The sequence below is a fragment of the Nycticebus coucang genome, chromosome 1 (genome assembly GCF_027406575.1).
Source record: "Nycticebus coucang isolate mNycCou1 chromosome 1, mNycCou1.pri, whole genome shotgun sequence".
In the NCBI taxonomy this organism is placed as follows: Eukaryota; Metazoa; Chordata; class Mammalia; order Primates; family Lorisidae; genus Nycticebus; species Nycticebus coucang.
Window position 1 is genome coordinate 124,395,899 of NC_069780.1, and position 21,110 is coordinate 124,417,008.

At 37.5% G+C, this 21,110-nt stretch overlaps 1 protein-coding gene across 2 annotated transcripts in view; it reads left to right on the forward strand.

The window, feature by feature from the left end:
• Nucleotides 1-21,110, forward strand: part of EDIL3 (EGF like repeats and discoidin domains 3) — a 434,578-nt gene that overhangs the window by 256,567 nt on the left and 156,901 nt on the right. For both annotated transcript variants that reach the window (XM_053587072.1, XM_053587080.1), the window contains one exon: nt 9,411-9,524. In XM_053587072.1, coding sequence (XP_053443047.1) covers nt 9,411-9,524 — 114 coding nt within the window. The remainder of the gene's footprint in view (nt 1-9,410; nt 9,525-21,110) is intronic.

Consider the following 21,110-nt stretch of genomic DNA (forward strand, 5'->3'; position numbering starts at 1 on the left):
TCCCACTGATTTTTACTTCCCTCTGTGCATGTGGGTGCTCATCAGTTAGTTCCAGTTTAATGGTGAGTCCGGGCAGTGTTTGTTTTTCCATTCTTTAGATGCTTCACTTAGTATAGTGGCCTCCGGTTCCATCCAGACTGTTGCAAAGAGTATTAGTTCACCGTTTACAGGGGCAGAGTAAAAATCCGTGGTGTACGTAGACCCCATTTTGCTAATCCACTCATGCATCAATGGGCACTTGGACTGATTCCACAGCTTTGCAATAGTGAATTGTGCTGCAATAAACATTTAAGTTACAGGTGTCTTTTTGATAAAATGAGCTTTATTCGTTTGGGTAGATATCCAGGAGTGGAATTGCTGATCAAATGGTAGGTCTACTTTTAGTTCTTTGAGGACTGTCCATGCTCTTTGCCAACAGATAAACTAATTTGCTGTCCCTGCAACAGTGTATAAGCATTCTGTTCGCTCTGCATCCATGCCAGGGTGTAGGCTAAGACAGTGAAGATGAACACCAAGTTCTCGGTCCTTTGAATGCATCGTCACTGAGGAGTGTTCTATTAGATACTGTCCCCAGACTGCACTTTCATATTTGAGCATTAGTTGCCCACAGCAGAAACCTGCTCAATAACATACTTTATGGAATTCCTTTCATTTTCTAGCTTACTTTCTTACCAGCCTTTCCTAAAGGACCACACAAATAAACTACTTGTACTCAAAAAAAAAATAATAATAATAAATAAAAAAGATTTTGGAATCGATTAAGAAGTCCAGCAAAGTCTTGGGTTACAAAGTTAATATATACAAATTAGTAGCATTTATCTACACCAGTAAGAGTCAAGCTGAGAGTCGAATCAAAGACTCAAAACTCAAATATGACTTGCTCCGGTGCTCCATGAAGTCAGCAAATAGATTAGTCTGGGAAAGTTGATGCCTCCTTCCCCACCTGGCACCTCTGTCACACACAGTCACCTGCGGTGCATCTTACATGGGTACGTGTGAAACTTAGTAAGTGTAGAATATAAATGTTTTAACACAATAACTAAGAAAATGCCAGGAAGGCTATGTTAACCAGTGTGATGAAAATGTGTCAAATGGCGAAAGGCGGAGCAAGATGGCAGCCGAGTAACAGCTTCCTTGCATCTGGGCACCGTGAGTCTGGGGAGATAGGACTCCAGGCATCTCTGGCTGGTGGGAACTGCCTATCATCACTCCTATGAGGATACAGGGAGTCAGCGAGAGACTTCTGGACCCCAAGAGGAGGACTAAAACAATGGAAAACCGGCAAGTGGTCGCGTGTGTTCAATCCGTCTAAACCCGCCCACAACTGTAAGTTCAGTAGCAGCGAGACTGCAAACCAGAAAGGCCTTACCTGTGAACTGTTTTGATGTCCTTGGACTTGGCACTGAGTTGAACTGCCTTGGGGAAGGCCTGAGCGGGAGTGCGGAGAACTTTGGCCATTGTCTACAGCCCCAGTCTGAGCCGCTGAGCCAGACGGAGCTAATAGTGTTTGGCGGTGGGTCACACGGATCCATTGTCAGTGATCTGCCCAGGCAAGCTCCGCCCTCAGGGTCGCAGAGCTAGAAATGGGTGGGAGCTGGTAACCCAGCAACCAAGTAGCCTAAGGGTGGGGTCTGAGCCGCCTTGCAGCCCTAACCCTCAGGGGCAGAGTGAGACCAGTTTTGGCACACTGGGTAAGTGGATAGCCACTTCAGCAGCGATTCCAGCGAGAAAGCTGGGAAAGCTTCTGCTCAGCAAGTTTACAAGTTCAAAGTGCCTTTTAAGTAGGCTGAAGAGAGATTTAGGGTGTCTACCTGCTGGGGTTTGAGAAATCAGCAGCCTCCAGTCGTATCAGAACTGTGACTAACATCTCATACTCCAGAAGACCACGTGTTGCCCAGACAATATTCAATAACATATACAAACTGCTTTGTTTTTGGTTGTGTATTTTTTTCTTTTTTTTTTTTTGTTTGGTTGTTTTTTTTTGTTTGTTTATTTTGACGTTGCTGATGTTCTTTTGTTTTTTCAATTTCAATCTTTTCCACACAGATCCCTTTTTCTTTCTCAGTTTTCCTAGTTTAATTATAATTTCCCATTGCTGCCTTTTTTAATAACTTCAACTTCATTTTTGCTAGTGTTTCTACCGATATAATTTGGTTTTTCACCCAATTTTAACCCTGTAAAGTTTTCCGTTTGCTTGTTTTGGTTTGATTTATAGCATTTTTGTTTTTCCTCTCTACTTGGTGGAGGTGGGGTACTGTATCTGACCAGGTTAGCAAAGAGCTGCTGACCTCAAGGGAACCACGCAACTGGGCACCCCCAGAAGGTGGGGTTTTTTAAGGTTGTGTCAAAGTACCCTACTGTACACCTATATTGTCCTGTCTCCCTCTTTCTGTGCCTCTCTTCTTTTTGTCAATATTCCTTATACCCACCCCCTCTCCTTTCTCTATCTTTCTTTTTTTCTTATCACTCAGTCTTCCTTTCTTTCATCTCCTTTTTTTTGCTCTTCAACCTTCTCACACTTCTGGTCCTGTAACCCTTAGTCCACAGGCACAAGAACTGAAAGAGCAAGAGGAAGTGAAAGGAAAATTAGGGCAAGGAAACAGATAAAAGAAATCACTCATGAGGAAGAATCAGCAGAAAACTCCAGGCAACATGAAGAACCACTCTAGAACAACCCCACCAAGGGACCATGAGGTGGCTACTGCAGATGATTCCACCAGTATAGAAATGTTAGGAATGACAGAAAGGGAATTTAGAATACACATGTTGAAAACAATGAAAGAAATGATGGAAACAATGAAGAAAATTGCTAATAAAGGGGAAAATAACCAAAAGGAAATCCAAAAACAGAATCAAATAAGAGATGAACGATATGAAGAATATAAAAAGGATATAGCAGAGCTGAAGGAACTGAAACAGTCAATTAGGGAACTTAAAGATGCAATGGAAAGTATCAGCAACAGGTTAGACCATGCAGAAGAAAGAATTTCAGAGGTAGAAGACAAAGTTCTTGAGATAACTCAGACAGTAAAAGAGGCAGAAAAGAAGAGAGAGAAAGCAGAACGTTCACTGTCAGAATTATGGGACTTTATGAAGCGTTCCAACAAACGAGTTATAGGAATCCCAGAAGGGGAAGAAGAATGCCCCAGAGGAATGGAAGCCATACTAGAGAATATTATAAAAGAAAATTTCCCAAACATCACCAAAGATTCTGACACACTGCTTTCAGAGGGATATCGGACCCCGGGTCGCCTCAACTCTAACCGAGCTTCTCCAAGACACATTGTGATGAACCTGTCCAAAGTCAAGACAAAAGAAAAGATTCTGCAAGCTGCCAGGAGTAAGCGCCAGTTGACCTACAGGGGCAAATCCATCAGAGTGACCGCAGACTTCTCTAATGAAACTTTCCAAGCAAGAAGACAATGGTCATCTACCTTTAATCTACTTAAACAGAACAATTTTCAGCCCAGAATTCTGTACCCTGCTAAGCTAAGCTTCAAAATTGACGGAGAAATCAAATCATTTACAGATATACAAACATTGAGGAAATTTGCCACAACAAGACCAGCTCTACAGGAAATACTTCAACCTGTTCTGCACACTGACCACCACAATGGATCAGCAGCAAAGTAAGAACTCAGAAATCAAAGGACAGAACCTAACCTCCACACTGATGCAAAAGATAAAACTAAGCAATGGACTCTCACCATATAAGACGAATAGAATACTACCACACTTATCAATTATCTCAATAAATGTTAATGGCTTGAATTCCCCACTGAAGAGACATAGATTGGCTGACTGGATTAAAAAACACAAGCCATCCATTTGCTGTCTGCAAGAAACACACCTGGCTTCAAAAGACAAATTAAAGCTCCGAGTCAAGGGTTGGAAGACAATTTTTCAGGCAAATGGAATTCAGAAGAAAAGAGGAGCTGCAATCTTATTTTCAGATACATGCGGATTTAAAGCAACTAAAGTCAAAAAAGACAAAATGGTCACTTGATATTGGTCAAGGGAAAAATACAACAAGAAGACATTTCAATTATAAATATTTATGCACCCAATTTAAATGCTCCCAGATTCTTGAAGCAGACCTTACTCAGTCTGAGCAATATGATATCTGATAATACCATCATAACAGGGGACTTTAACACACCTCTTACAGAGCTGGACAGATCCTCTAAACAGAAATTAAACAAAGATGTAAGAGATTTAAATGAGACCCTAGAACAACTATGCTTGATAGACGTATATAGAACACTCCACCCCAAAGATAAAGACTATACATTCTTCTCATCACCCCATGGAACATTCTCCAAAATTGATCATATCCTGGGACACAAAACAAATATCAACAGAATCAAAAGAATTGAAATTTTACCTTGTATCTTTTCAGACCATAAGGCACTAAAGGTGGAACTCAACTCTAACAAAAATGCTCAACCGCACCCAAAGGCATGGAAATTAAACAATCTTCTGCTGAATAACAGATGGGTGAAGGAAGAAATAAAACAGGAAATCATTAACTTCCTTGAGCATAACAACAATGAAGACACAAGCTACCAAAACCTGTGGGATACTGCAAAAGCAGTTTTGAGAGGAAAATTCATCGCTTTAGATGCCTACATTCGAAAAACAGAAAGAGAGCACATCAACAATCTCACAAGAGATCTTATGGAATTGGAAAAAGAAGAACAATCTAAGCCTAAACTCAGTAGAAGAAAAGAAATATCCAAAATCAAATCAGAGATGAATGAAATAGAAAACAAAAGAATCATTCAGAAAATTAATGAAACAAGGAGTTGGTTTTTTGAAAAAATAAATAAAATAGATAAACCATTGGCCAGACTAACTAGAAATAGAAAAGTAAAATCTCTAATAACCTCAATCAGAAACGATAAAGGGGAAATAACAACTGATCCCACAGAGATACAAGAGATCATCTCTGAATACTACCAGAAACTCTATGCCCAGAAATTTGACAATGTAAAGGAAATGGATCAATATCTGGAATCACACCCTCTCCCTAGACTTAGCCAGGAAGAAATAGACCTCCTGAACAGACCAATTTCAAGCACTGAGATCAAAGAAACAATAAAAAAGCTTCCAGCTAAAAAATGCCCTGGTCCAGATGGCTTCACTCCAGAATTCTATCAAACCTTCAAGGAAGAGCTTATTCCTGTACTGCAGAAATTATTCCAAAAAACTGAGGAAGAAGGAATCTTCCCCAACACATTCTATGAAGCAAACATCACCCTGATACCAAAACCAGGAAAAGACCCAAGCAAAAAGGAGAATTTCAGAACAATCTCACTCATGAATATAGATGGAAAAATTCTCAACAAAATCCTAGCCAATAGATTACAGCTTATCATCAAAAAAGTCATTCATCATGATCAAGTAGGCTTCATCCCAGGGATGCAAGGCTGGTTTAACATATGCAAGTCCATAAACGTTATCCACCATAATAACAGAGGCAAAAATAAAGATCATATGATCCTCTCAATAGATGCAGAAAAAGCATTTGATAAAATCCAGCATCCTTTTCTAATTAGAACACTGAAGAGTATAGGCATAGGTGGCACATTTCTAAAACTGATTGAAGCTATCTATGACAAACCCACAGCCAATATTTTACTGAATGGAGTAAAACTGAAAGCTTTTCCTCTTAGAACTGGAACCAGACAAGGTTGTCCTCTGTCACCTTTACTATTCAACATAGTGCTGGAAGTTCTAGCCAATACAATTAGGCAAGACAAGGAAATAAAGGGAATCCAAATGGGAGCAGAGGAGGTCAAACTCTCCCTCTTTGCTGACGACATGATCTTATACTTAGAGAACCCCAAAGACTCAACCACAAGACTCCTAGAAGTCATCAAAAAATACAGTAATGTTTCAGGATATAAAATCAATGTCCACAACTCAGTAGCCTTTGTATACACCAATAATAGTCAAGATGAGAAGCTAATTAAGGACACAACTCCCTTCACCATAGTTTCAAAGAAAATGAAATACCTAGGAATATACCCAACGAAGTAGGTGAAGGACCTCTATAAAGAAAACTATGAAATCCTCAGAAAGGAATAGCAGAGGATATTAACAAATGGAAGAACATACCATGCTCATGGATGGGAAGAATCAACATTGTTAAAATGTCTATACTTCCCAAAGCAATCTACATATTCAATGCCATTCCTATCAAAGTACCTACATCGTACTTTCAAGATTTGGAAAAAATGATTCTGCGTTTTGTATGGAACCGGAAAAAACCCCGTATAGCTAAGGCAGTTCTTAGTAATAAAAATAAAGCTGGGGGCATCAGCATACCAGATTTTAGTCTGTACTACAAAGCCATAGTGGTCAAGACAGCATGGTACTGGCACAAAAACAGAGACATAGACACTTGGAATCGAATTGAACACCAAGAAATGAAACTAACATCTTACAACCACCTAATCTTTGATAAACCAAACAAGAACTTACCTTGAGGGAAAGACTCCCTATTCAATAAATGGTGTTGGGAGAACTGGATGTCTACATGTAAAAGACTGAAACTGGACCCACACCTTTCCCCACTCACAAAAATTGATTCAAGATGGATAAAGGACTTAAACTTAAGGCATGAAACAATAAAAATCCTCCAAGAAAGCATAGGAAAAACACTGGAAGATATTGGCCTGGGGGAAGACTTCATGAAGAAGACTGCCATAGCAATTGCAACAACAACAAAAATAAACAAATGGGACTTCATTAAGCTGAAAAGCTTCTGTACAGCTAAGGACACAATAACCAAAGCAAAGAGACAACCTACACAATGGGAAAGGATATTTGCATATTTTCAATCAGACAAAAGCTTGATAACCAGGATCTATAGAGAACTCAAATTAATCCACATGAAAAAAGCCAACAATCCCTTATATCAATGGGCAAGAGACATGAATAGAACTTTCTCTAAAGACGACAGACGAATGGCTAACAAACACATGAAAAAATGTTCATCATCTCTATATATTAGAGAAATGCAAATCAAAACAACCCTGAGATATCATCTAACCCCTGTGAGAATGGCCCACATCACAAAATCTCAAAACTGCAGATGCTGGCGTGGATGTGGAGAGAAGGGAACACTTTTACACTGCTGGTGGGACTGCAAACTAGTACAACCTTTCTGGAAGGAAGTATGGAGAAACCTCAAAGCACTCAACCTAGACCTCCCATTCGATCCTGCAATCCCATTACTGGGCATCTACCCAGAAGGAAAGAAATCCTTTTATCATAAGGACACTTGTACTAGACTGTTTATTGCAGCTCAATTTACAATCGCCAAAATGTGGAAACAGCCTAAATGCCCACCAACCCAGGAATGGATTAACAAGCTGTGGTATATGTATACCATGGAATACTATTCAGCCATTAAAAAAAATGGAGACTTTACATCTTTCATATTAACCTGGATGGACGTGGAAGACATTATTCTTAGTAAAGCATCACAAAAATGGAGAAGCATGAATCCTATGTACTCAGTTTTGATATGAGGACAATTAATGACAATTAAGGTTATGGGGGGGAAGCAGAAAGAGGGATGGAGGGAGGAGGGTGGGGCCTTAGTGTGTGTCACACTTTATGGGGGCAAGACATGATTGCAAGAGGGACTTTACCTAACAATTGCAATCAGTGCAACTGGCTTATTGTACCCTCAATGAATCCCCAACAATAAAAAAAAAAAAAAAAAGAAAATGTGTCAAATGATCTGTAAAACCAGTGTATGCTGCCCCATGATCGCATTAATGTACACAGCTATGAATTAATAAAAAAAAAAAGACTCAAAACGATTCACAATAGCTACAAAGAAAATAAAATACCTAGGAATATACTTAACTCAGGAGTTGAAAGATGACAGGTAACACAAACAAATGGAAAAACAGATCATGTCCATGGATTGGTAGAATCAGTATTGTTAAAATGTCCAATAGTGATTTTAGATTCAATGCTATTCCCATTGAAATACTAACATCGTATTTCTCAAATCTAGAAAAAATAATTCCACACTTCATTGGGAACCAGGAAAGAGCCCAAATATTCAAAGTAATCTTAAGCAAAAAGAAAACAAGTCGGGAAGCATCACTTTACCTGTCTTCAAACGCAGGGGTCCTCAAACTTTTTAAACAGCGGGCCAGTTCACTGTCCCTCAGACCTCTGGAGGGCCAGACTATAGTTTAAAAAAAAAAAAAAAAAAGAACTATGAACAAATTCCTATGCACACTGCGCATATCTTATTTTGAAGTATAAAACAAAACGGGAACAAATACAATCACACCGCCTCATGTGGCTCGCAGGTGGCAGTTTGAGGACCCCTGCACAGGACTATAGTTAGCCGTCCTCTATGTTTATATCAAGTCCTCTCTGATAGTTACTTTCAAATATACAAACTGTCATTGCTAAATATAGTCACTCCATTCTTCTACCAACCTTTAGAACTTACTTTTTTTATCTGACTGTATGTTTGTATCCCTTAACCAGCTTCTTTCCATTCCGAACCTCCTCCCGCCCTTTCCAGTCTCTGGTACCCACCATTCTATTCTTTCTTGAGATTAAGTTTTTTAGCTCCCACTTATGAGAACATGTTGTTATTTGTATTTCTGTGCTTGGTTTATTCACTTAATAAGAAATCATTCTTTTTGTGCTCAAAATCATACTCGTTTTCACTATTGTCCAAAATTAGAAAGGAAATTAGTATAAATTGCTGAATGTTTTATTTTTCATGTTATTTTGCATCAGGTGTAATAATAATATATCAAAAGCAAGTCCCTTTAGTCATCCTAACTTTAGAAACCCTTGAATGAAATTAGGAAGCGATGATCATTTACACTTATTATACTTTGCGTGTAACAAGCTTTAGCTATTAACTCTAATTTGCTTCTCATCGTATTCATCAAAGGTGAACTATCTAGAAACCAAAACATCTCTGTCACAGTTAGAATTTTAATGAATTAAGATAAAATGAGACAGTGTTAATTGGCAGTTGTTGCTACAGGGGAGGTTTCTAGATCTTTTAAGTAAAGCCAATTTATCTGTGTATCGGGGAGCATTTGTTTGATTTAATTCTATGGTTACACTGAATATTTTCCCCAAACTATTCATGTTTATTTTCAGACTAGGAGAGTGGTTTCGTTCTCTTGGCATTTTATCCAGATACTCAGTTCTATCAGAAATTGATTAAAATCTGATTGTTAATAAATCGTTGTTTTCGATCAGCATTTGTATTACTGACTAATCACACAGACACATATACATAAACGCAAAGAAATAGTCTTTCATGGCTCTCTTTATTTAAAATGCCTAAAGTTTTCCATTATCTAATCATTTGTTAACAGTGATTTTCTTCATCTCTTTTCTGTTTTCCTCAGATATAAATGAATGTGAAGCTGATCCTTGTAAAAATGGTGGGATATGCACAGACCTTGTTGCCAACTATTCCTGCGAGTGTCCAGGAGAATTTATGGGAAGAAACTGTCAATACAGTAAGTATCATTTATGTGTATGTGTACGTGTGTATTTATATACAGAGGGTGCCAAAAAAAAGTATACACATTTTAAGAATTAAAAAATGTGTGAAAATTATAATATTGATATATACTGATATTTGTAATCTTTTATACTGTAGCTTGTATCTCTTATAATTTCAGAAGTAAATATTATTTGAGTATCACAATTTTAATACAGATTTTTCCTTTCTTAAAATATGTATACTTATGCTTTTTTGGTATCTTCTGGATATAAATAAAACATTATTTTATTTATACTGTCTCAATTTATTATGAAATCTGAACCAAAATCAATATCGTTTGCTTTCATAGTGCATAATTAATTGAAAAGGCACATTTTATATCTATTGTTATTAATGTTATTGATATATGCGTATTGTTTAGTATGTGACTTACTTAGCAGACAATATGCACCAAAGTAGTATCTTGTGACCAGAAAAAAATGACAACAGCCCTTCAGATCCACAAGTCCATCTCGCCCAGGCATCCCATTTTCGCTTGGAATAGGTATATGACCTAAATTTATACCATCAGAGTTGTCACTATTGTGCAGACAGTAAATTCAGACCAGATACCCTCTACTAGAAATGCAGGGAGGAGATAAAGGTGGACCCGTTACCTGTACCACACACTAGCAAGAATGTTACGCACTATTTATTTGTCTTCTTGGAAGTCTAAGTCCCCAGAGTTTTGAGATTTGGGATCAAATTGACAGAGGAATCATTTGCCTGAAATGTTTACGCAGAGGGTGGAAGCACCAGTCTCCAAACAACAAGCAGGGACAAAGCAGTGACAGGACCAGAGCCAGTGGATGGGCCTGAGTGGGGCTCAGACACAGGCAGATGAGAACAGAATGGCACATCTTTATAAATGCCGACACTTACGGAAACTTCACACTGCTACTTCTTTGGAGTATTTTATACAATCTGAGCACCACAACAATATTAGGCCAATTCGGAATACAGATGCAGAAACTGAGACTCATGTGATGCGGTCTGCCCAAGCCTTCACAGCTGGAGTGACAAAGCAGGACTAGAAAGCACACAGATCTCCAGTTCCCAGCTCAGTGCAGTTTCCTCCAAAGTGAGATGGCTCGTCAGTTACAAATGAGCGAGGCAAACACAAATCCCCCCACACGTGTTTTCTCTCTGACTCCGCACACACGGTCCTTTCTCTTTGGCCGTTATCTTTATAAAATAGGGAATATTGTTGAATAATTTGAGTTATATATATATGTATATATAAACAAAGTAATGATCTAAAAATGGGATGCTCTTTATCCTAGTACTGAAAAACTGTGCATGGACATTTATACTGGTGGGATAATTAGGTTCAACCCATTTTATTGGCATTTTATATTTCAGATGTATTTTAGAATGAAAACATTCTTTACACCCCTTCCAAATAATAAAGGATAAAAGGTATGAAAAAGGAATAGAACTGACTAAAAATGTGCTCAAATGTAGTAAAATATAAAAGAAAAATTAATAAACTGAGGAAATATTTGTAATAAATATAAAAGATAAGAATTAATATCTATTATAATTTCGAATTCGATAAAATTCGTTACAACTTTAAAAAAAGAATGAACATGAATGCTTTTTTAAAGCATAAAATTAGTTACAATTTTATAAAAAGAATAAACATGAAAAGAATGCTTTTTTTTAGAAAAAAGCATGAATAGAACCTTCCAGTCAGGAAGTGATGTGATATTTATCATATTATAATTGACTTAGAGCCTCATCTTTATACTTTCTGTATATTTTGAAGTACCAAGAAAGGGTGTATGTATTACCTTTAAGGTCTGAAGAGAAGAACTATATTTTATGTGAATTCTTAACGAGAGACATTAGGTACACGAGTTAACCTTGACTGATTCTGGGTCCTTCTCTGCCTCTTCTTGCCTTGTTTCTACCCCTTCCCTTTTGGGAGTGAAAGTGGAAGAAAAGAAGCAGAAAAATTGGAAAGTAGACAAAACAGATAAACAGAAAAGGCTGAAATGCTAAAACGAAGCAGAGGCTAGTTGGCATTTAGAAAGAAGAATATGGAACAGAAAACGAGGGAGAGGGAAAAGGAGAGTTGGGCCCCCGTGGCTGTATTCTGAGCACAAGGCTCCCTAGGAAGTGCTGATTTCCGCACACACACCCATGCTTGTGCACACACATAGAAGCACGCACATGCATGTACACACGTACGCACTCAGAAAGGAATTTGTCCTTAATCATTGTAAAGCAGAAGAGGTCACACATAGTTTTTCAAAGACTTAAAAGCTCCAACTTTGCAATTTTATTAAAGGGAGTCTTTTCTCTACTTCTAAGGATTCTCCTTGCAGTTTCATCCCATTGCTAGTGAGAACCTGTTTAAAAAAAAAAAAAATGTCAGCCTACACCACCTTGTCACCCCGATGCTCTGCTGGCTTCTAATGTCAGGTAGGTGGAAGGGAGAGTCTACTCCTGAAGCCTGGAGGACTTGCCTGCACCCAGCTCACTCCCTAACCTCTCTCTGACTCTTCTCTTATTCACTTTTTTAATTTCAGATCAATATAAGGGCACAAATGATTAGGTTACAGTGTTTGCCTTTGTTAGGTAAAGTGCAAGTGGTGTTTGAGCCCCTCATCCCAGGGGCTGTGCTGTGCACCCTTCATTGTGCCCATTTGGTGAGAGCTCACCAATCCTCTCTCCTCTCTCCTTTCCCTCCTCTCCCCCACACTTGAAATTAAATGTGTTTTTCTCTTGTGTGGGTGTGTACTTGTTCATCTACTGGCTTCATATACTATTGTGTACTTTGGATCCTTGCTTTTTCCTTCTTGAGCTACTTTACTAAGAAGAATATTCTTCAACTCCATCCAGGTTAAAACAAAAGAGAAACTCTCCATCTTTTTTACGACTGAATAGTATTCCATGGTATACATGTACTACAGGTTTACTAATCCATTCATGAATTTATGGGCACTTGGGTTGATTCCACATCGTGGCAATTATGAATTGAGCTGAGATGAACATTCTAGTGCAATTGTCTTTATAATCTATAAAATTAAAAATACATAGCAGTGTATGAATTTTTTTTTTTCCTTCTGGGTAAAGACCTAGTAATGGGATTGTGGGATCAAATAAAAGGTCTACTTGGAGCTCTTTGAGGATTCTCCATATATCTTCGCATAGAGGTTGTCTTAATTTGTAATCCCAACAGCACTATAAAAGTATTCTCTTCTCTCTACATCCACGCCAGCATCTGTAGCTTTGGGACTTTGTGAAGTGGCTATTCTCACTAGGGTTAGTGATATCTCAGGGTAGTTTTGATTTGCATTTCTGGGACAACTGGGATAGCTATTTGGGAGCAGCCTATAGCCTATGAGTGTCACCTGGAGTCCTGCCCCCAGCCCCACCCCACCCAACTTGGAGGAAGCAAGGTCAGTTCTTAGGACCCTTACACACTGCACCCCTGAAGAGGAGCTTTGGGATGCTGTGTGCAGAAAAGGCCCTGGGTGTAAGCGACAGCTCATTTGAACAGTCAGTGGTGAAGAGGAGTGGCGAGCTCCTTATCCTGGGGCCTCTGGGTCTGATTTCAGGCACCAGTTTTAGTTTCCAAACAGGTCTCCTGGGTGCTGCCCAAGGGATTCCACCCAGGTCATCTCTCAGTAACAATTCAGGGACTCTCTCTTTCCTGTGTTCTGCTCTGGCCACGCTGCCCTCCCAGTTGCTTCTGGGCACACACTGGCATGTTGGTACCCTGGAACATTTTCCTCTTCCCTTTCTCCCTTTCTATAATAGGCTCTGTTGGGACTTACTGCTACCACATGCTTCCAGGTCATTGAACAAAACACCTTCCCTGACCTCTCAACCTTCAACACGTTGGAACACACACTAACCCCTTTCTTCGCTTTATATTTTTCTCCTTTACATTAATCACTGCTATGGATCTTTAATTTTATAGATTATTTATTGACTATTCCCCCAAGAGTGTGAACCTCAGGAGGGAGAGGTTTTATTGCTGTAAATCATAATTGCCAGAGCAGTGCCAGCAGAAAATAAATGCTCAATAAATATTTGCTGAATGAATCAATGAAGCTAGCACTTCGAGTTCCTTAAGTATAGGGATGATATCTGATTTTTCTGACTTTATCGTGTTCAAGTAATTTTTCATCTGACTTTGCATTTTGTAAACATATTCTGAAGATGCTTTTCCCAGTATGTAAAATTTAATCTTGTCATATTAGTTGGTACTTAATAAATATTGATAGCAACTTGAATTATAACTCTATGTTGCAATGTATAAGTAGATTTAAAATAAGTGAGGCAAACAGATCTTGTTTCTTTTCTTAGGCTACTTTTGCATGTGGATATCTTGATAATTTATATTACATCATTTACTTATCCATTTTAAGTAATCAACAGCACATAATATCAGCAACTACTACCACAAACCTTGAAAATGTTAATGCAGTAATTTTGAAGATAATTTTTCCCACTGTCAACAGACTAATTTTGGTATCTTTCCACTAATTATCAAAAAGATTTTCTCCTTTTGGAAATTTCTCTACCTTTCTCCTATTTTTACTTGACTTTCCATAGTCAGCTAAATATTAAGGCTGTTTTTACCAGTACAATTAAATAAAACACTTTCAATATTAGTGGTATACTACATTTTAAAAACTAAAATATGTTTATTTATATTCAGTTAAATGATTAAAAGCAAGCTGTTTATGCTGAGATATTACCTTAATAAAAAATTACAAAAATAGCTATCTATGTGAATTCTTTATTATAATGTATGTTTTTAATTAAGACAGCTATTAAGAACTTTTACTTTACAAAGAATAAATTTATATCTAGCTCTATTATGAACTGATGCACAATAATGTGAAAATTATTATGAAAATCAATTGCCTATTGGACATTTTCAAAGCAATGCAGTTATTTCAAATGTTAATTATTAACCTTTTAATACAAAGGCAAAAAAAATGTCTGCAATTTTCCAGTAATTATTTACTAAATATTTTTGTAGGAGATTAAGGCAATGATATTTCTGATTTAAATCAGTTTAAGTTTCTAGATGGGGATCATAAAGCTTATTTATTTTTGGCAGTTTATTTTTCATTTATTTATAAGGGATTTGATTAAACTTTATTTTTTATTTTATTTGAAATTAATTTTGATTGATAAGTGGAAATCATTTAGATGTTCCTATAGTATGTATTATATAGCATTTCGGCAATTCTTCTAATTAAAATCCGAATTTAGATTCCCTTGTTGCTTTTAAATGGTATAAGCACAAGTGTTCAGATAGCTATTTTCATAAACAGCTTGAAAAGAAAATGAAAATGAATTGGAATGAGAACCTTTTCTCATAAGAAAAGATACACTTTGCCATGTCTGTTTAACAGAATGCGATGTTTAAACTAGAGTAAGTGCAATGAAAATTGCTATCACTTCAGTTAAATAATCTAAAAAATAACTTGGATTGTTCTCATTTACTGAACTGTGTGGTCCACAAGAGCTATATACATTTCCCTCCTGAGGGCTTAAATGTGACATGATTGAATTTCAGGAATGATTCTCAAAATTGTTTTCATCACTGATATCATTGCTGGAAATGAAGATAGTTATCAAGGGAGCGATACGCTGCAACATCCCCGAAGTAGTAATGCCCCCCTGATTTCACAGGGTGCTGTTAAAAATAAAACTAAAATCTTCAACAAAGGAATTGACTGTGGGTCGATGTAAGTTTTATGTTCAGAATTAATTATATAATATTAAATATAAGAGAGATGAATATAATACCTACGGAACATAGATAATAATTTTAACTTAATATCTCATGTTCTTTCAAATGTTCTGACAATAGGCTACACCCTACCAAAACCAAAACAAAACAATACCGTACAAGTATATCAATAGCTTTCATAAAAGAAAAATGATTCCAACATTACTACTGTTTCTTTCCAACAAAACACAAAAAATTGACTCAATGACAAAACTCAATTGGATCTTCATTCAGATGCCTCTGGGTATATTTTTCCAAAGGTTACCCAATAGTTTTGTACAGACTTATCACACTGAAGGTTCAACTACTGTACCTCAAGTGCCTAAAATGATAATGTAATAAAGGAAAGCAAAAGAAGTATCTGCAAAATGCTCAAATAGACACGTTAGGACTTACTAAATACTTCCACCAAATTGAATCTGATTCTCCCTACATGAAAGTTTTGTTTTTGATTTCAAATAATTCCTGAAACATCCTTTAAGACCTTCTTGATTTTCAGATAATTTCAACATTCCCTTTATAGGCTAAACTGTATATGTCCAGGGATTATAATTTGGTTTTGCATTTATTCTCCAGGCTAAAACTTGCTCTAATATTTCCCAATTCAAAGACAATGAAAGATGAACTACTCAGAGATCAAGGAAGTTTGAGAACACCCTAACTTGATTTAGCACTCACAAAATTTAGAACTCTAGTAGATGATTGAAAAATATTGCATTCTTTCTCAGACTGAAAATATCAATCATCACCCCAACTTTTACCCTTGGAAAAAAAGAGGGGAACCCAAGTAAAGTAGGTACTCAGGTGAAATTGTGGGCCTGACAGTCAATGAGAGGCTGAAATGGTTGTCTTATAATGGAGAAATTACAGGCACAAACCCCAGCGATTTCTGCTTTTATCACACCACTCAATAGCAGAGATAAATGCCTTTCTCAGTTAAGAGAAAGGGAAGAATTTTGATGGTTCCTGATCTGTCACGGAATGTGCACAGTTTTTCAGATGATTTCCTGAGCTGTCATGGGTTTCAAATGGTTGCAGTAAAATTTTAATGGCAACCATGGAGCTAAGTTTGGCAGTGACAGCAGCAACTGGTACGACCCTAGCTGCAGTTTTCAACCGCATCAACACACTTGGAAGTAATCATTTCCAGCAGCATGTAAGACAAAGATCCTAGTACATGTCTTGAGTTTCATCTTCAAAGTAGTCTTTATCACCTGAAGAAGAGAGGCATGCCAGACTTCTTCCCTGTTTAGACAGATTGAATTTTAGGTGTGATTGGGACATCCTAGTAAGGTAATACAGGTAATTATTAAAATGCAGATGACAGCTCCTGCAAGCATTTGTTATGAAGATTCAGATTTAGGGGTCAGATAAGAATGAATATCCTAAGATTGGATGGCCTTGCCCAGGGAGAAAGTAAAGAGAGTAGAGAGTATAAAATTGCTAAGGACAGAATTTAAGATAAGTAAAGGAGTGTTATTTCCAAAGGTACAAAAATAATAAATGAATAAATAATCTAAGAAATAAGAAGGGTTATACAGACTTAGAGCAAGGAAAAAACATTTCCAGAACAGGAGCTGGTCAAAGAAATAGAGGCCTAAGAAAAGGTTTTTTAATTCAAACCATTACAGGCTCTTAGAGAACTGTGGCGGTGGTAGAGAATACAGGACTGCAAGGATTCCTGTTAGAGCAGGTGCTGAGAAAGAAATAATAGTCACAGATTGCTCCTCCCAAGGTATGGCACTCTCTACTTTGAGCGTATCTTAAACCCCAAAGAGCCATTAAGGTGACCAAGGACCTAAAAATAAATTTCATAATAGTTACCTTAATAGCTTTATCTGGTCAATAATACACACTCTTTTTAGAGCTCTAAAGGGAACTTAAAAATAAATTGAACGTGAGGAATATGGTTCCATAAAAAGAAGTAGAGCCAGAGCAAAGTCCGTAAATCCAATACTAAAATTCCAGGAAAACAGGAGCAGGGACAGAAAATAAACTATTCTGACAAGAAAAATGGATAGAACTATAGTTACATAAGGAAGCCTATAAATACTCAGGACTATTATCTAACTATAAAACACCAAGAAATTGAAACCACAGCTCTTAGGGCTGAGAAATCCAGAGATAATTGTGGTGGTTTGTTCAAAATAAAATTCACTTTATATTTTCTGTGGTACACTCGGGAGGATACACAATTTTTTAAACATCCCTAAAATGATTACTTGGTACCTCAGTCCCACTTTGCAGTAACTTAATAATGCCATGTCCTTTCCTATATCATTATTCCCAGGTTTCACTGCTGTTAATAGTTTCCAGTTTAGCAGAACATAGGCACTTTTCTACAAGGATTAATGTAAGTACTTTCTTAGGCCTTCTCTTTAAGTGCTTCACACAAGGGTTTCAGCCGTGAGTATGAGGGTTTGCAAGAGAGACTTTACCTAACAAATGCAATCAGTGTAACCTGGCTTATTGTACCCTCCATGAATCCCCAACAATAAAAAAATAAAAATAAATAAAAATAAAAGGGATGGAAGAAGTATCTGTGTTCTTTGAGGGTAAAACAAAAATCCTATGTTTCTTTTACTAAAATAAAATGAGAGCCTGAAATTCACAGTACCTGTCCATTACAAATATACTCAACAACCAATCAGCAGTACTGACTTAGTCACTAAGAGATACTATAGATATTTTCATTGTACATTATTCTTGTTACAAATATCTAAATGTATCATTTTTCTTTTCACTAATATAAGACTGTGTTAGACCTGCCATTACTTCTTATTTAGTGTATTAATGAATAAACATATTCATTGAAATATCAAACATTTTAAACTATTTTGATGATTACTTTCAATTTGTTTTTATTTCGTTGTATGCACTAAAAGGCATTGTTCTGAGAAGGATCTTTATGCTTTCCAAGACTGCCAAAAGGGCCCACGCTGTAGAAAAGGTTCAGAAACCCAAGTTAATTGTTTGTCTGTTTCAAAAAATATTTTCTCTTCTATATAATGAAGATTTTAGAGATGAAATCTATTAATGAGTTCCTTTCATGGCATGCCCAATCCTGGCCTTTGTGCTGAGTTTTCCTCTCTGGCTCCACATGGGTCTAAAAACATGTAGATAAAATAGCTGACAGTGATTGTGGGAAGAGCGTGTCTGTCACTGTGTTTAAAGAGGTTTCGATGGGTTTTTATTGAACCCGTTCCCAATTCTTGGCAATAGTGCAGATTTAGAAAGTTTGTAACCTGTAGGGAGGTGAGGTATTCCAGGTTTCTGACCCTGTGGACTCAAACCCATATTTAAAAGACAAAGGAAAAGAGATAAACTAAAGAACAAGCCCCCCAACATCCCTTTCCCTGTCACCCATGCCCAGAGCCTGCTGTCTTAAAATGAACATGTTCAGTCTGCCTTTTACTAAGACCTTCGCAATTTGCTTATAACTAGTTATTAGCTATGTAAAAGTTCATATGTGATTTGCTTGGCTTTCTAATATCTTACAGTCACTTTAGAATAATGCAGCTTGTACGTGAGTTAACCAAAAAGTGCCAGTTGTTTAAAGTCAGAGTTTCATCTAGAAAGTGCTGGAGACCACTCCTCCCCTGGGAGCAGCAGGGAGCGGAGTGCCTGTCTGTTAGTGATATTGTCAGTCAGCCTACACATCAGTTTCGAAGCATCATGGTACTGTCACTGAACACATAATCCACAATTGCACTTTTGAGTTTAGTTCCTTTCTTGCCACCGAGTTCACATTACCAAGAGATATAAGCAGTGCATGTTTTCCAGATGTATGTGACTCACTCATTTAATTGACCTTTCTTTAAGGGAGCTACGTTTGCACAGACTTCAGGAGTCAGATTGGACTAAAGAGGAAGTGATTTGTGATCTAACAAACTTAATAGTCACAATGTGGCAAAAATAGGCTAGATGCTGGTACTGTTGGGGGGCAGGAGTCCCTATTCCCTGAACCCAGTTGCCCTGGTTCCATTACTTGGTGGAGCTAGAAAGTGCAACTAAGGCAGGTGGTAACGGGAAGCAAAAGTGAGTGGAAACTGAAAACGAAACCGGAGCAGCTCAGGCAGTGTGGATGGAAAGCCAAAGGAGCCTCCGCAAGTTTCAGGGGGACAGAAAGATTGTGTTTAGGAAGAACAATGAGAAAGGTGAGACCACTTCCAAAGAGCATCAGAAGTGGGTCCCTCTCATGAAGGAGACACAGGCTGGCAGGGTAGTAAATACTGCATTTGAAATTGGCTGCAAGTCTTCCGTTGGCCTCTCTGCTTCCAGGCAGGATTGCCTGTTTCTATTGGCCATTGGTTACCCACATTCCTTCAGACCCACGTGCTCATGGGCCCTGCAGACTTCCCGATTTAGCAGACCAGAGTTTCTTCCTACCTCCCTTGAAGTCCCTTTCAGTTAAATATCAAAAGATATAACACGTAATCCTTCATTTTAAGACATTTGAAATAGTGCACTGATTGTACTTTTGTGTGAAATTTTTTAACTCCAAGAAAACAAATCTCAGTTTATCTCTGTGAGCAGAAGAGTATTTTCAGGTTTCGCTGTGAGCCCAGCTGTGATGAAGGGTTATTTGTACATGACTCAGGTTTACTCCTGGCTTTCCCGTTTTCTCCCTATTCCTGTTTCTAGGTCACAAGGTCTCTCCGAATTTTTGCTTCTCCATATATTTTTGCTCTCCTTCTCTGTATGAATGATGAATTTAAATTTAAAAATAATCCTCCATTATAACAATATTTTCACTGGCATTGGCTTCAATTCATGAATAACAAGTAGTCCAGTAGATTGTGCATGAACAGATTACTTTTTGTGTGTGTGTGTGGTTTTTTTGGCTGGGGCTGGGTTTGAACCTGCCACCTCCGGCATATGGGACTGGCAACCAACTCCTTGAGCCACAGGCGCCGCCCTGAACAGATTACTTTTAACGCTCAAAAAAGCAGTCAGTTAATAAGTGCATCTAAGAACAAAAACAACTTACTTATTTAGTGCTTCTCAGCTCTTCTTCCTACCATAGGAAAATACCAGCTTTTTGTACGTATTTAACCTTTTGAATAGTCAGGTGGATTTTATCCTAGGAGCTCAATTCATCATACAAAACAAATTCCCCACAGAGCTACTGACTGTGTCCTTCTGGTCTTTGGTCCAATCATAAAAAGTATAACGTTTTTAGGTACCGTGGGTAACAGTATCATTAGCCCAAAAATATTACAGAGTGATATGTAAAATTCAGTTTTACAAAATTGATAAACCAACAGAAAAAATGTTAGCTTTCTAAGACACAATTATCCACCAGATTACAGCTCCCCAGTATCTCTATACCACTTAGCAGAGGGTGAGAGCATTTCTGATACTCCACTTGGAAAATTGGTAGCATTTACTTGTTTTAAGTGACGCATTCATATTTTAAGGAAGATTAGAAGTATCGTATAACTTAAAGAGAATATCTGCATACTAAAGAATTATTTCCTTTCATTCTGAAATGGGAGTTTGCATAGATCCATGTAACACACCATCAGAGGCTGTGTATATGACATTTACCGAGTGTTACTTCATTCCTTCTCAACTGTCTTCCTTAGGTCTGGTTGGTCAGATTTTTATCCTGTTTTTATTAGTGACTGAAATTAATTTTGTGTGTGTGTTTCACCTTAACACACAAAGATAGATAGAGGTTAAACCTGCATAATCATGTTTCATTTAATAATTTGTGTTCCTAATTAGTCATGCTTATGAGAAATGGTAGTCAAAACTAACTTTTAGAATGATTGCGAGATATGGGGAGTAATTACA